Source organism: Vigna angularis, chromosome 4, assembly GCF_016808095.1.
Source record: "Vigna angularis cultivar LongXiaoDou No.4 chromosome 4, ASM1680809v1, whole genome shotgun sequence".
Classification (NCBI taxonomy): domain Eukaryota; kingdom Viridiplantae; phylum Streptophyta; class Magnoliopsida; order Fabales; family Fabaceae; genus Vigna; species Vigna angularis.
The window spans coordinates 36,947,942-36,964,464 of NC_068973.1; the positions used below are offsets into that span (position 1 = coordinate 36,947,942).

Genomic DNA, 16,523 nt, shown 5'->3' on the forward strand with positions numbered 1-16,523 from the left:
ATAATAATGTATATAAATCTAATATAATATTTAAATAATTAATATAAAAATATAATATATTATATGAGAATTTAAAGAATGAAAATTGGGATGAGAAAAATATACAAATTACATGGGTGAATGAAAAAAACTAGACTGTGGACCTTTTTACATTTCTGATAAAATATAATATAGTTGATAAAATTAATATGAAATTCTTTCATAACTTAGTTGGTGAGCACCTCTTTGGTAAGGGTTTTTATGATTCAAGGTTTTGAATTCAATTCCTAGTCAAAGCAAATTTGAATTTTTCATGACATTCATACAGCTAAAATTTATTCATAAAAAATTATCTTTAAATAATTACCCATCCTACATTTTAATCCTTTTAGAGATTATTTTTTATTAAAATATTATTCACTATTTTCATTATTTTGATTTATCATTAACTTTTCTCATGGTATTTTTTTAACATATCATATCACACATTAAACAACTTGTTTCATTCACACAATTTTGTTAAACGAAAATGACATTTTGACTATTTTTCCTTTTTACAACCCGATTGTCATTTAAATTGCATTAAAAATCGAATTGATTTTTTTTGTCATGGTCGGATTGAGAAAAAAAGAAGGCGTCAGTGTTTGAATGAAAATATAAGTTTTATTTTGCGTATGTCATTGAAACAGAAAGAATAAAATAATTAATATATATATATATATATATATATATATATATATAATTTTATGATTATTTAAATAATTACCTTAAATTATTTTAAGAGTATTCATGGTTTTAAGAATGACAATAAAATTTATAAATAAAAATACTAAATGAGTCACTGACTATTTTGTATGAGAAAAAACACAACTAAGTGAACTTGAAGATAATGAGTAAAAGGTAGAGAGAAACTTATATTATTGTTTTTTTTATTTTCTTTTTTCTACTTGTTTGTATGTGATGTATTACTTTTTATAAGTTTAAATTGTAGAATAGATGATATTTAGTATGAGTTGGGAGGAACATAAAGTTATATAGTGCTTATAAAGATGAACATAAAGTTAGCATAGTAAATGTAAATGTGTGTTATTGTTTTTCTTAGAATTGTCAAAACCTACGAGTCAATCTGATTCACCAAGGATTTAAACTGGTTGGGTTTGAAAATGTGTACAATGACAATATTTTCATGAAACTCTTATAGACGAAAATAAGGAAAACAAAACTAAAAAAAAAGGTTAAATGCTTACTTCGTCCCTATGTTAAGAGGTGAATTTCTGTTTAGTAACCAATTTTAAAAATGAAGACGTTGGGTCCTATGTTATGAAAAGTGTATGAATAAGGTCTTGTTTGTTAAATTGACAGCAACGACGTTAAGTCCATGCTGATGTGGTCATACTTTTTCTCTTCTCTCTTCCGCTGTCCAGTTTTTTTTTCTCTTGTTCAGCTTTTTCTTTGATGATTTGTTGATCTTGTTCTTTTTTTGTGGATCTTATTCATATACTTTTCATAATATAGGGACCCAATGTCTTCATTTTTAAAATCGGGTACTAAACAGAAATTTACCTCTTAACATAGAAATAAAGTAAGCATCTAAGCCTTAAAAAAAATATAAGTAATGCATCAACCTTAACAAACAAATGAGAAAGAGGTGCGAATATGGGAATGTGAATGTACCCAGAAAAACAATATTTTTACACACATCAAACCCTAGAACCTGTCACCACAATCCACCTAAACAAAAAACATTTTTTTTTCAAAATTATAAACAACCACAAAATCTTACAAATACGACGAAGATGAGGTTCTTCGAAAAGTACCAACCAATGCATGAAGACCACCACAAAACACAATACCTATGAAAAGGATCGATACTCGATCACAACATAACATTAAATTAGTGTTTTTTTACAATATAAAAACTAATCACAAAACAAATAAGAGAGGTGCAGTAAAAAAAAATTCTAATTCCATATAATAAAAACGACTAAAATTTCGCCACGTAAAGAAAGAAAAGAAATAAAAAAGAAAAGAAAGAAAGAATCCCATATGCGAGACAAAACCTATATTTCTTATATTTAAACACTACCACTTTCTTTTTTTTTCCACTGTCACGATAAAAAAAAATCAATTCACTTTTTAATTACCATGTAAAATGATACGTTAGATTGTAACAAAAAAAACACTCAAAATATCATTTTCGTTTGTTAAAACATAGTCTTTGTATTATTTTACATTTTTAATTGTTTATACAAATTTTGAGGGAGTTTTTTTTTTCTTTTTCAGGAATGACATACTATTTAACTCAAATTTATTAAAGTTATTCATGACCTTCTCTTAAAAAATATAAAAAATCAGAACAGTTAAATTATTAATTTGTTTTTTATGCTTATGCTTTTGAATTTGCTTTAAATATTCTTACAAATCTATGTTATTACTCATATCTAATCTCAATTTTGAAAATATTTTAAGAAGCCATTTATGTTTTTCTTTTAAATTAAATAACTACAAGTATATCATCTTATTGTAAGTGAATTAAGTATAAGTAATACTAAATATTCTTTATTTTCTACCATTTTCAATAAATAAATAGTCAAAATTCAGAATAAATTTGAATAAAAAACTGAATACGTTTATTGCTGCTGCTACTATTATTATTATTATTATTATTATATATTAACAATACATTTCAATTTTGAGCTAAATTGTTATTAAAACACATGTAATTATAGAATAAATTTGTGTAAGATATATATCTAAGCAGTTTCTATTTTAACTTTCTCATTAAATAAGAATCATGAAAGTCTTAATTATATTTTTTAAATACTTCTTTTAAAACTGTCTCTAAGGATTTATTCACTTGAATAAATTTGGAAAGAGTAAGGAGAGAATATGAAGTAAATTTCTTTTGTTTATTTGAGTGAGTTTGGAGGTAAATGAGGATAGATTTGGAACTAAATTTTTTTAATCTGTCACATTAATCAAATGCTACACTCATTCTTACAAAATTTGCTTCCAAATTCATTCTCACTTACCTCCAAATCCATCTTCACTTACCTCTAAATCCACTCACATAAACAACAAAAAAATTTACCTTCAAATTCTCTCAATCATTTTCCTCCAAATATATTCAACCTCAAATCCATTCAAGTGAACAAAACCTATAAAAATGTGTGTATGTGTTTTTTTTATTGTGATAAGAGAGTTTTGGATGAAAATACATATATTTAATTCCTTAAAATATGGAATTTTTAATATCTATAAAAAATTAAAGTAAGAGGAGCTAATAAGATGTAAGAGGATTTAGATTCAAGAACAATAAGAAAAAGAAAAAGAAAAGAAAATCAAGGGTAAGGAAGTAGAACATTCTGCAATGTTCGTTCCCAAGCTTTTTTAGTTGCTTGCTTGATAATGTAAACCACACTGTAACGCGACTCAGGCCAAATAATCTTCGCTCTCGCCGTCAATGGCTACAAGACGAACTCCAACGCTAGCCAAATCGCTTTTGGCTGCCGTAACTGCTTCTAGAAACTGTCGCTCCCGGTCTGCACGACGACTCTTCTCCGCGATCACTCGTGCTTCGGAGAATTCTCCCAATGTCCTTTCTCGGTCTCAGATTGTCGACGCACTTGCAGCCAATAATGTCGCCTCCGCCAAATTCCTCTCCCTCTCTTTCACCCGCAGCTTCCACGCCACTAATGCGTCTCTCCGCTCTGCTGCAAGCTCTCAGGTGCAATAATTCGTTTCACACTCTTTCGTTAGCTCAGTTATACCATCTTTAGGTGCCAAATAATTTTGTCGAACATTGGTTAAGTCATGATTGATGATCGAGGAAGTTGAATTGTAGGGTGAAATTTCTGCCTATAATATATTCTGTTCTTAATTATTTGGCAAACTGTATAATTTGATTCTGATCATGATAAACTAAGCTTCTCTGTAAACACTTAAAAGGAGAAGGGAATAGTTAAGTAAAATGAATTGTGTGTCTGTGACGAGTTAAAATGAACTCACGCGCTTAACTTTCATAGAAACTCTCTCGGTTAGCTACTGTAAAAGATTAGTTGCATAAGTTGGTTTTAGCTCCTATTGCTGGATGTAGGTCTAATTTTTTTTCCTTTTTCTGCTTGTTAAAATATCGCTTTTTATCCTGTTTGGCTGCTGAACATTGTACCAGCATAACATTTCTTTGGACCCTGTTGCTGGAGAATAAAATTGTAAATTGATGAGCAAATCCGTGTGTCTCCCTTTCCTGGTTTCTTGATGCGTTTGTTTGTCACATATCAGGTAGCGCAGACTGAATTCACCGATATGGCATGGGAGGGGATTCTTGGTGCTGTTGATGCGGCTCGGGTTAGTAAACAGCAAATTGTGGAGTCTGAGCACTTAATGAAAGCCCTTTTGGAGCAAAAGGATGGCTTGGCGCGAAGGGTATTTACTAAGGCAGGATTGGACAACACGTCTGTTCTACAGGCTACTGATGATTTTATAGCGAAGCAGCCTAAGGTGTGTTTTCTGGTGATATAGATAATAGATTTGTGTTGGTATTTTGTGACAAACTCTGACCTGTTGCTTTATTTGACAGGTTACTGGCGACACTACTGGACCTGTTGTAGGCTCACATCTTAGCTCCCTCTTGGACAATTCACGAAAGTACAAGAAAGAAATGGGGGATGAGTATGTGTCTGTGGAGCATCTTTTGCTTGCATTTCATTCAGATAAGAGGTTTGGGCAGCAGTTGTTTAAGAATCTTCAGCTTAGCGAGACGACTTTGAAGGATGCAATACAAGCTGTTCGTGGAAGTCAAAGAGTGACTGATCAAAGTACAAATCTATATTTTAATGTTTCTATTTTTCCAGAAAGATAGGTGCACATGATTGGTTCCATCTTGTTACTAATTACAATAAAGTTGAAAACTGTTATAATTTAGAAATGAACATGGAACCAAATTGTAGTAGAAGTATAATTATATTAAGTTTGCTGGGATGACTAGAAAAAGGGGAGGGTGTTGGTTATTTATGATTCTTATAAGCTAGAGCATAAAATAACAAATAACTTAAGTAGTGAGTTATAATGTTTTCATATTTGATTTGTAAGGTGTCTGTTGTTTCAACTGACTTACGTGTCATATTTTATAATTTTCTAAGCTAAGCCTTGTTTTTACGTTGTTTCTGTTATGTTTGGTTTACTTTGTTATATTCTCTCGTTGCTGTTCTGTTTGTCAGATTTTTATCTTACATTATTTTTCTTATTTGGAAATAACTGTGTAGATCCGGAGGGGAAATATGAGGCATTGGATAAGTATGGGAACGATCTGACTGAACTTGCTAGGCGTGGCAAACTTGATCCTGTCATAGGTCGAGATGATGAAATTCGGCGCTGTATCCAGATATTATCGAGGAGAACAAAAAACAATCCAGTTATTATTGGTGAACCCGGTGTGGGCAAAACTGCAATTGCTGAAGGGTTTGTCTTACACAATGTTAAAGCAATTATTTTGAAATGCGTTATACGCAATATAGCTGCATGTTTTATTTTTGTACCTTATACTTTGAGCATATTTTTCCTTTTGGCATTATTTTATTTTTTCATTATGTTTAAGTTAAGGTTGAGTTAGGCTATTGATATGCTTCTCCTATTTGCGAGAACAAAATTTATCATGAGCACTTTGAATTCTTGGTTTATATATATGTCTTGCTTTTTTGCCTGTAAGATGATCACTTCGCAATAACCTTTCCCAATGGATTGAAGTGTTCACTGTTTTGTCTGAATAGGAATATTGGAAAAGCCCTGTAGTTTTTGGTCTGCGAGCCTCTTTATAGCACATGCTTGCAATTTCTTTCTTTATGGGAGTTTAGTCAAGGTTTTGAATCTAGGCTAAAATCCTTAGACATGAAACAAGTACTGATTTTTCTGATATATACATATTTTGTTTAATTTCTATGAGCTCTGTAAATTGTCTGTATATATGCTGATTAAGTTGAACAATTTTTTGAAGCTGTGCCTTTTTAACTAACTGCTTCAAGTTCCAATGATATTGAGGAAGTGAAACAATTGAAATATGATGGGGTACTGAGATCCAAATGGGTTAGGAATGATCTATTGATGTATTGAAGGCCATTATTATTAGGAGCATACGTGATAGAAATTAACTTGTCTTCATTTTGTCATTTTTCATTGATTCTGTATTAGAAACTTCATGATGACAATTATTCATGGAAAATAGCTGATGGTAGTGAAGAGGTATTTTTTAGAATTAAATGTAATTTGGAAAGTATGTTATTATTTTCAGTTTGTGGGTAGAGAATATTATCCGACTCCGAGACAGCAAGTGCATTGCTGTATTATGTATGGTTTTCATGTTCAGTGTTGTATTTCATTAGTTTACCAATTGGTGTTGTATCAATGTAATGTAAATAATTGTCATGTAGTTTCTTATATAAAACTAATGCAGAATAACTAACACAAGTTATTTCATCAACGGATCCTTCTCAATACTCATTGATTTTGGTTTCCCATATATATTTAAAGTGGCAGTAACTTAAATTTTTTTATACTGGACCAAGTATTCCCTTTGTTAACTTATGTGTTGTTTCTGTCACGTGACTTCATTAGTTTTATTGTTTTAAAATAAAACTGGTTTATAGAACCAGTCCGTACTGTTCCGCTTTTATTGGTTAGTTGGCATACAACGTGGTTTTGTTTACCACAAAATATGCAGATACATTTCATTCAGTTTATCCATTCTGTTATTCTCCTAGGCTTATATAAGCCACACTCAATGCATTAATAAAATCAGAGTGTGTTGTTTCCTTCAAGCGTGAGTGTCTTTACTGCATTTAACAATTGGTACCAGAGCTCCAAAAGGGGCCTGATACAGGGGTGAGAGCGTAAAGAGTGGAAACACTGTAGTGCAGACAGTGAACCAACCATGTCGTCTGAAAAGTTTGCTCAGCCAGCCATTCCAAAGTTTGATGGCCATTATGATTTTTGGGCCATGACAATGGAGAACTTCCTAAGGAGTAAGGAAATGTGGCATCTTATTGAAGAAGGTATTCCAGTCTTTGTACCTGGAACTGTATTGACAGAGGCGCAACAGAAGATTATTGAAGAAGCCAAGCTCAAGGACTTGAAAGTCAAGAATTTCTTGTTTCAAGCTATTGACAGAGAAATTCTTGAAACTATTATTAATAAATCAACTTCAAAAGAAATATGGAGCTCCATGCAGACAAAATATCAAGGGTCCACGCGAGTAAAAAGAGCAAACCTTCAAGCACTAAGAAGAGAGTTTGAATTACATACTATGAAAGAAGGAGAATCAGTTGACAACTACATAGGTAGACTCCTCCATATAGTTACCAAGATGAAATCAAATGGTGAAGAAATGAAAGAGAACACCATTGTCAGCAAAATACTCAGATCTTTGACATCGAAATTCAACTATGTTGTATGTTCGATAGAAGAGTCAAATGACTTGGATGTTTTAACCATAGATGAACTACACGGCAGTCTTTTGGTGCATGAACAGCGCATGCAAGACTTTCAAATAGAAGAACACGTTCTGAAGGTCACACATACAAATGACAATGGATCTTCTAGGGGCAGGGGCGGCAGAGGTGCATTTAGAGGAGGAGGCCGCAACAGAACAGGACGTGGAAGAGGTAGACAATCACTGAATAAATCACTCATTGAGTGCTTTAAATGTCACAAACTGGGTCACTTCCAATATGAGTGTCCAGATTGGGAGAGACAGGCTCATTATGCAGAACTTGATGAAGAAGACGAAGAACTTCTATTAGTGGCATATGAAGAACTTCATCACACCACACATGAGGACGTATGGTTTCTAGATTCCGGCTGCAGCAACCATATGACGGGAAGCAAAGAATGGTTTTCTGATTTTGAGGAAGGACTATGCAAAACTGTGAAACTTGGAAATAATACAACAATGAAAGTAGTTGGAAAAGGATGTATCCGAGTAAAAATACATGGTTTTACTCAGGTAATATCAGATGTTTATCTCGTCCCAGAGTTGAAGAATAATTTACTCAGTTTAGGCCAACTTCAAGAGAAGGGTTTATCCATCTTAATCCAGCAAGGCAGCTGTAAGATATTCCATCCAGAGAAAGGTTTGATTATACACTCTAAAATGAAGAGTAATAGAATGTTTTACGTGACAGCATGTGCAACACCCAAAGAGTCAATGTGTATGCAAACGAATAGCAGTTTCGATCAAGAAACACATCTATGGCACTGTCGGTTTTGTCATCTTAGCTATGGAGGGTTAAACACACTTGCAAGCAAAGAGATGGTCACAGGCCTTCCACCACTAAAATTCCAAAACAGAATTTGTGAAACATGTCTCATTGGCAAACAGCAAAGGGAGCCAATACCAAAGAAATGCTTATGGAGAGCTTCAAAACAACTTCAGCTCATTCATGCTGACATTTGCGGTCCTATCACACCATCCTCGAATAGCAACAAGAGGTACATATTAACCTTCATTGATGATTTTTCTCGCAAAACTTGGATCTACTTTTTGCAAGAAAAATCCGAGGCTTTGACTATGTTCAAAAGATTCAAAGCAAGTGTTGAAAAGGAAGCCGATATGTGCATCACGTGTCTGAGGACCGATCGAGGAGGTGAGTTTACATCAATGGAGTTTGAAGAATTTTGCAAAACTCAAGGAATTTCTAGACAATTAACTGCTGCCTACACGCCTCAGCAAAACGGAGTTGCTGAAAGGAAGAACAAGACAATCATGAATGCAGTACGGGCAACACTGAATGGGAAACAAGTTCCTAAAGCGTTTTGGCCTGAAGCAGCTAGATGGTGTGTGCATGTACAAAATAGAAGTCCAACCTCAGCAGTGGAACAGAAAACTCCCGAAGAAGTCTGGTGTGGTAAAAAGCCAAGAGTAGATTATTTTCGAGTCTTTGGTTGTGTAGCTCATGCTCACATACCCAATCAAAAGCGAAGCAAGCTCGACGACAAAAGCAAGCGCTGCGTGTTCTTGGGTGTTAGTGATGAATCCAAAGCTTACAAATTGTTTGATCCTTTAACAAAGAAGGTCATCATAAGTCGAGATGTCATCTTTGAAGAAGACAAAAGCTGGGACTGGGAAGGACCAAAAGAAACGTCTAGCACTGATGTTCTGGACTGGGATGAACAGATGTTTGAAGCTAGAAAAGAAGATTCAAGATCTGCACAACAGGAAGGAAATGGGAGTATCACGATCGCGGTATCCTCGAGCGATCCAAATGACAACTCAAATGAAACTATTCTTCCACTAGGAGAGGACGTTGATGAACGTGCAACACAAGTCCAAGGGAGGGCAACGCGACAGAGAAGAGAACCAGTTTGGATGGCAGATTACACCCATTTTTCTGAAGAAGCTGATCTCATGGCATTAATGTTGGCTGAACATGGAGGTGATCCTCATTCTTACAAGGAAGCTTCTCAAAGTATAAAATGGAGAGAAGCAATGAATGCAGAGATCCAAGCAATTGAGAAAAACAAAACATGGGAACTCACTGATGCTCCAACAGGAATCACACCTATTGGGGTCAAATGGGTTTTTAAAACAAAACTCAATGAACATGGGAATATTGAGAAACACAAGGCTCGGTTGGTAGCAAAAGGGTACTCACAGCAGTATGGCGTGGATTACACTGAAGTTTTTGCTCCCGTAGCAAGGCTTGATACCGTGCGAGTACTTTTAGCCATAGCAGCCCAACATAAATGGGAGGTATTTCAACTAGATGTCAAGAGTGCATTTCTTCATGGTGAGCTCAAAGAAGAAGTGTACATACAACAACCCGAAGGTTTTGTTAAGGAAGGCAAAGAAGATAAAGTATATAGATTGAGAAAGGCATTATATGGTCTTAAACAAGCTCCAAGAGCTTGGTACAGCAGAATTGAGGCATACTTTGTCAAAGAACAGTTTGAAAAATGTCCCAGTGAGCACACCTTGTTTACCAAGAAAAGTGGAGACAACATCCTAATAGTTAGTCTTTATGTAGATGATTTGATTTATACTGGAAGTGATAGAAGCATGTGTGAACAATTTAAAGGCTCAATGATGCTGGAGTTTGATATGACGGACTTGGGAAGAATGAGATACTTTCTCGGCATAGAAGTAATTCAGAGTAAAGCTGGTCTCTTTATTTGTCAACGTAGATATGCTCAAACAATATTGGCACGATTCAACATGGCAAATTGCAATTCAGTAAGAAATCCTATTGTTCCTGGGACAAATCTATCAAAAGATGAGGAAGGCACTAGAGTGGATGCCATGCAGTATAGACAAGCAGTAGGTTGCCTCATGTACTTAACTGTAACTCGCCCAGACTTAATGTTTGGAGTAAGTTTGATCAGCAGGTTTATGGCAGATCCAAAAGAGTCACACTGGTCAGCAATAAAACGACTTCTGCGATATGTAAAAGGGACCACAGAGTATGGGATTTTTTATAAAACAGAAACAGGAAACACAAGTCTTATAGCCTATACGGATAGTAATTATGCAGGGGATCTGGATGATCGCAGAAGCACCTCAGGTCTAGTATTGAAGATTGGATCTGGAGCTATATCATGGGCCTCCAAGAAGCAGCCTATTGTCAGCTTATCCACCACAGAAGCTGAATATATTGCTGCAGCTTCTTGTGCTTGCCAATGTATTTGGATAAGAAGAATTCTAGATCAGCTTGGAACAGAAGAACAAGAAGCAACCAGCACAATTATATTTTGTGACAACAGCTCTACCATTCAGCTGTCTAAGAATCCAGTCTTTCATGGGAAAAGCAAACACATTGCAGTGAGATTCCATTTTCTCAGAGATCTTGTAAGGGATGAAGTTGTGAAGTTAAGTTATTGCAAATCAGAAGATCAAGTTGCAGACATCATGACAAAGCCAGTGAAACTTGACAGGTTTGAGAAGCTCCAAGACATGCTTGGAGTAATGCGAGTCAGTGAAATAAACTAGATGCATATGCATCTAGCTTAAGGGAGGGATTGTCACGTGACTTCATTAGTTTTATTGTTTTAAAATAAAACTGGTTTATAGAACCAGTCCGTACTGTTCCGCTTTTATTGGTTAGTTGGCATACAACGTGGTTTTGTTTACCACAAAATATGCAGATACATTTCATTCAGTTTATCCATTCTGTTATTCTCCTAGGCTTATATAAGCCACACTCAATGCATTAATAAAATCAGAGTGTGTTGTTTCCTTCAAGCGTGAGTGTCTTTACTGCATTTAACAGTTTCTTTATTGTACCTAAACATTTTTATTATTTTACAGATTAGCTCAACGTATTGTGCGTGGTGATGTTCCTGAGCCATTGATGAACAGAAAGGTTGAGCTCCTATCGTTTTTTCTTTTGATCATAAACCTATAAAACGAATTGAGTTTTTATTTATTTATTTAATAAATTTTTATGTAGTGTCAAGTGTCAATGCAGGCTGATTATATAAAAGCTTCTGAAAAAGGTCTAATCAAGCTCCTAACACCTCATAGTGTCGTAGTTTCCTGATACCCTGAAATTGATATTTCTTACAATTTATAAGGTCCATTTTATTCCTCTAGCTTTTTCATTTCAAGACTTATCACAAAGCTTAGATACTTCCAAATTTGTAGAAGTCTCCTCCCGCTGCAAATACACAGAAAGAGATAAAGTATTTTTTGCCAAGGTTATCAAATTCGAGAGTTTACGTAAACTCGTGAGAGTTGAGTAAACTCGACTTGTAAACTCGACTCGTACACTCGTAAGAGTTTACTTCAAATAAAAAAAATTATATAAATAATACCTTATTTCAAATAAGTCTACAAAATTATATAACTTTAAATAAATAAAATTTATAGTTATATTGTTCATAAAAATAAATATTGTAAAACATAAATACTTTGATTATTGTCATTAATTTTGATGCATTTTATTAAATATATAACTTTCAAGCTCGTAGAATCGCTTCAAACTCACAATTCTACACGATCTTACCGATTTTAGTGTCGATTTTATCGAGTTTTCACAGAAAACGAGTTTACTTCCGAGTTAACTCGGAAACCATGTATGGAAACGTAAACTCGTACGAGTTTACGAATTAACTCGAGAATTTGATAACCATGTTTTTTGCTATCCTAAAATACAAATCATGCTTCTTTCCTGCTGTTGAAATTATGAGCTTTTTGGTATTAGGGAGGAAATTGAGAATAGAGTCTTTTAATATTATTATTTTAAGGATTAGGTCGTGTTAATGTGATTATATAATTACAAACATAGAGTTACCCTTATTTTTAGTAACCATAATCCTAACTGAAAGGAAACAAATTATGAGACATGTAAATAGGAAACTAATCCTAAAGGATAATTGAAATATGCCAAGATATGATCAAAAGATAATTTTAGGATATTTTCATACATTATAATATCAACGTTCAAGACTAGATATTTGAAGTGGTGAGTAAAATATCATTTGAGAATGCTGTCACTGTAATGTCTTAAAAATATTAGTTTTTCCTACTTGAGACTCTGGATGTTTCCTTCATCATTCTCAAGCTTTATTGTTGTCTCCATGAACAGTTATGACATAGAATTTGTAATTTGAACACTTATGAAATGTGTCACTTGTTCATATTTTCTTTTCTATCTTTTCTCTGAAATGTAAAATTGGTATGAGGTGCAGCTTGCTGCTGTAAAGCTCTTCCTAATCTGCCATACTTTGTGGTCCAATGGCCTTCATGTTACACTTTTGGTTAACATTTCCTAAGTAGTATTGGCAGGCAATGCAGTGCTGTAATTTTTTGTTGTTTAAATTTATACTAAAATTTGCTTTTTTGGTTTATAGTTGATCTCCCTTGACATGGGTTCATTGCTTGCTGGGGCCAAGTATCGAGGAGATTTTGAAGAAAGGTTGAAAGCTGTCCTAAAGGAAGTTACAGCATCAAATGGGCAAATAATTTTGTTTATTGATGAAATTCATACTGTTGTAGGTGCAGGTTGGTACCTTATGCTTGTTGCTCAAGCCTTACAAGTTATAATATGGACATTGAGAATATTGTGTATTTTTAATTTGTTAGAGATGTAATATTACCATTCCATGACCTGATAACTTAAATCTTTAGGATAGTTGGTTCATTACATGGTGCTATAGCCTCTTTAGCTTTGTGGTTCTGAGTTTGTTCTTGGCTGATCCTCATTTTTAGATAAAATATTGATTTTTTTTTTCAAGATAGGTGGGTCTGTTCATATTTTCTTTTCTGACTTTTCTCTGAAATGTGTCACTTGGACATGCCATATTAAACCAATTTTATGCTGCCACTTAACTTAAGCTTTTGAGACATTTAGGTTCAGGACATTTATTTGAACCCACCTTCAATGCCCTTTACCCCCTATGCCTAAAAATCAGGAATATTTGTTATCAATTCTTGGTTCTAATCTATTAACGAACAAAATAGCTGATTGCTGCAGTGAAAGCAGCTTAATCTGAGCATAATATCTGCAGAGTTGGGGGCAGGGAAATTGCTGATAGTAGAGTGATGGAAGAAAGTAAAGGAATATAAATCTATAGTCATACTGTCTCTAGCGGACCCTTTAATTGGTTGGACGCCACTACTTATGCTTTAATTAAGTTTTTGCATGACTTTGATTATATGCTTTCTTAGGTAGATCGGAGTGACATTCTGATTCATATATGGTTATCCACCTTGTTTTTTTCCAGTACCTATATGCAACCAATTAGTAATACGGTCTTTTTTTGGTCAATGGCTCCCTAACTAACAGGGGCTACAAGTGGTGCAATGGATGCTGGGAACTTGTTGAAGCCAATGCTTGGAAGAGGTGAACTTAGATGTATAGGAGCAACTACATTGAATGAGTATAGAAAATATATTGAAAAAGATCCTGCTCTTGAGCGAAGATTTCAGCAAGTGTTTTGCAGTCAACCATCTGTTGAAGATACAATATCCATTCTTCGTGGGTTGCGTGAACGCTATGAATTGCATCACGGAGTCAAAATATCAGATAGTGCACTTGTTTCAGCTGCAGTTCTTGCGGATCGATACATTACAGAGCGTTTTTTACCTGACAAAGGTAAGATGTGACATTAGCCCATATATGATGGGTTGATTCGTTTGTAATAATTTATTTTAGGGTTACATGCAGAAGTTTGGTCTTTAGCTAGAGCAGCATAAAGTTAGTTTTGAAAAGAAAAAAACATTCCCTCTCTTTGTTAAAAGCCTTTATATTGTTAATAGCTTGGAATATTTTTTCCCTTTTAGCCATTGATCTTGTGGATGAAGCTGCTGCGAAGCTGAAGATGGAGATAACCTCTAAGCCTACTGAATTGGATGAGATAGACAGGGCAATATTGAAATTGGAGATGGAAAAGCTCTCTTTGAAAAATGACACTGACAAGGCATCTAAAGAAAGATTAAGTAAGCTTGAAAATGATTTGAGTTTACTTAAACAGAAGCAAAAAGAATTGGCAGAACAATGGGACAATGAAAAAGTTTTTATGACACGAATAAGGTCAATCAAAGAAGAGGTAATGTTTAGTTTGTATATAGTCAGTCACAGCTCCCGTCCTCCCCTGGAAAAGAATTTTGAACCTTACATGTTGTAAACATTTGCAGATTGATAGAGTCAACCTAGAGATGGAAGCTGCTGAACGTGATTATGACCTGAACCGCGCTGCTGAGCTCAAGTATGGAACTTTGATGTCCCTTCAGCGCCAAGTAGAAGAAGCTGAAAAGAACCTAACTGACTTCCGAAATTCTGGAAAATCTTTGCTTCGAGAAGAGGTCACTGACCTTGATATTACTGAGATTGTTAGCAAATGGACTGGTATACCATTATCAAACCTCCAACAAACAGAAAGAGAAAAATTAGTCTTGCTGGAACAGGTTCTTCACAAGAGAGTGGTTGGTCAGGATATGGCAGTAAAATCTGTGGCTGATGCAATTCGCCGTTCAAGAGCTGGATTGTCTGATCCAAACCGGCCAATTGCAAGCTTCATGTTTATGGGTCCAACTGGTGTTGGCAAAACTGAGCTTGCCAAGGCTTTGGCTGGTTACTTGTTTAACACTGAAAATGCTCTTGTTAGAATTGATATGAGCGAGTACATGGAGAAACATGCTGTTTCACGATTAGTTGGAGCCCCTCCTGGTTATGTTGGTTACGAAGAAGGTGGTCAGCTGACTGAAGTGGTCCGGAGAAGACCCTACTCTGTGGTCCTATTTGATGAAATAGAGAAGGCACATCACGATGTCTTCAACATATTGTTACAGTTGTTGGATGATGGAAGGATTACTGATTCCCAAGGAAGGACTGTTAGCTTTACGAATTGTGTTGTGATTATGACTTCAAACATTGGTTCACATTATATACTTGAAACTCTTCGTAGCACACAAGATGATAAAACTGCAGTCTATGATCAGATGAAGAGACAAGTTGTTGAGTTGGCTAGGCAAACATTTCGTCCAGAGTTTATGAATCGCATTGACGAATATATTGTGTTTCAGCCTCTGGATTCTGAACAGATAAGCAAAATAGTGGAGCTCCAGGTAATTGATATGTTTATATTAACTTAATCCCTTTAAACTTAATTTGATTTTTTCCATTTCCTCAGTAAATAGCTTCTCTTTTAATAAAAGTTATAATGGTATTGACGTTTCTTTAGATTGTTCTTTTGGTTTGATTTCATTCTGAATAAACCATCGATTTGACTTCTCAAGTATTACCTTCTCTTCTAAATATTTTTTAAAATAATATAATGAACTTATATAAGTAGTCCCTTAAGTATTGAAATCTATCAGCTAGAAGGTAATACTTTAGGAACCAAATTGATGGTATATTATGCTACTCTGATTGCTGGGGCGGCATGCTAATGTACGTTTTCTTACCTTCTATAGATGGAACGAGTGAAAAACAGGCTTAAGCAAAAGAAAATTGATCTCCATTACACAGAAGAAGCTGTTAAACATCTTGGTGTACTGGGTTTTGATCCAAATTTTGGTGCAAGACCAGTTAAAAGAGTGATACAACAGTTAGTTGAAAATGAAATTGCAATGGGAGTTCTAAGGGGAGATTTCAAAGAAGAGGACTCAATCATTGTGGATGCTGATGTGACTCCATCTGCCAAAGAACGTTCTCTGAATAGACTGCTTATTAAGAAGTTGGACAACCCTGTTGCGGATGCCATGGTTGTCAATCACTAATTTTACCCGCTGCAAAGCTTTCACATAGATAAAAGGTAGTTCACACATCTTTTCTTTAAACTCCGTAGGACGTGACCGTAGTCCTTGTGTTTTCTTAATGTTTTTATTTTTATGTGTAATCATTGTCATAAGAATATTCTGTTTCAGAAGATTTGTTGATTATTGTTTCACTCTAGATTGCATAGGTCACTAAATATCATGAATTTTTTTTATAAAAAAAAATCTAATAATATTTAACTGCAATTATACTTTTGGTCTATTGATGCTTTTGGAGATACTCCTAATATAAAAACAACTCTCATTTGAAGTTTGGTACAACTAAAGTCACTAAATATGT

At 34.5% G+C, this 16,523-nt stretch overlaps 1 protein-coding gene across 1 annotated transcript; it reads left to right on the top strand.

Moving 5' to 3' along the window:
* Window positions 1–3,300: 3,300 nt before the first annotated feature.
* LOC108330502 (chaperone protein ClpB4, mitochondrial) lies at window positions 3,301–16,356 on the top strand. Its single transcript, XM_052875918.1, has 10 exons — window positions 3,301–3,706; window positions 4,261–4,479; window positions 4,559–4,796; window positions 5,244–5,439; window positions 11,273–11,327; window positions 12,817–12,967; window positions 13,752–14,060; window positions 14,249–14,514; window positions 14,603–15,532; window positions 15,881–16,356. The coding sequence occupies exons 1-10, from the start codon at window positions 3,443–3,445 to the stop codon at window positions 16,184–16,186; spliced, it is 2,934 nt and encodes a 977-aa protein (XP_052731878.1). The 5' UTR covers window positions 3,301–3,442; the 3' UTR covers window positions 16,187–16,356.
* Window positions 16,357–16,523: the final 167 nt, after the last annotated feature.

What these genes read in the sequence shown, in the direction of transcription:
- LOC108330502 (XM_052875918.1), top strand. Translation starts at nt 3,443, where the DNA reads ATGGCTACAAGACGAACTCCAACGCTAGCCAAATCGCTTTTGGCTGCC. An exon ending in AAAACTGCAATTGCTGAAGG is followed by an intron (nt 5,440 to 11,272) that starts GTTTGTCTTACA and finishes ATTATTTTACAG; the next exon opens with ATTAGCTCAACGTATTGTGC. An exon ending in TCATACTGTTGTAGGTGCAG is followed by an intron (nt 12,968 to 13,751) that starts GTTGGTACCTTA and finishes CCTAACTAACAG; the next exon opens with GGGCTACAAGTGGTGCAATG.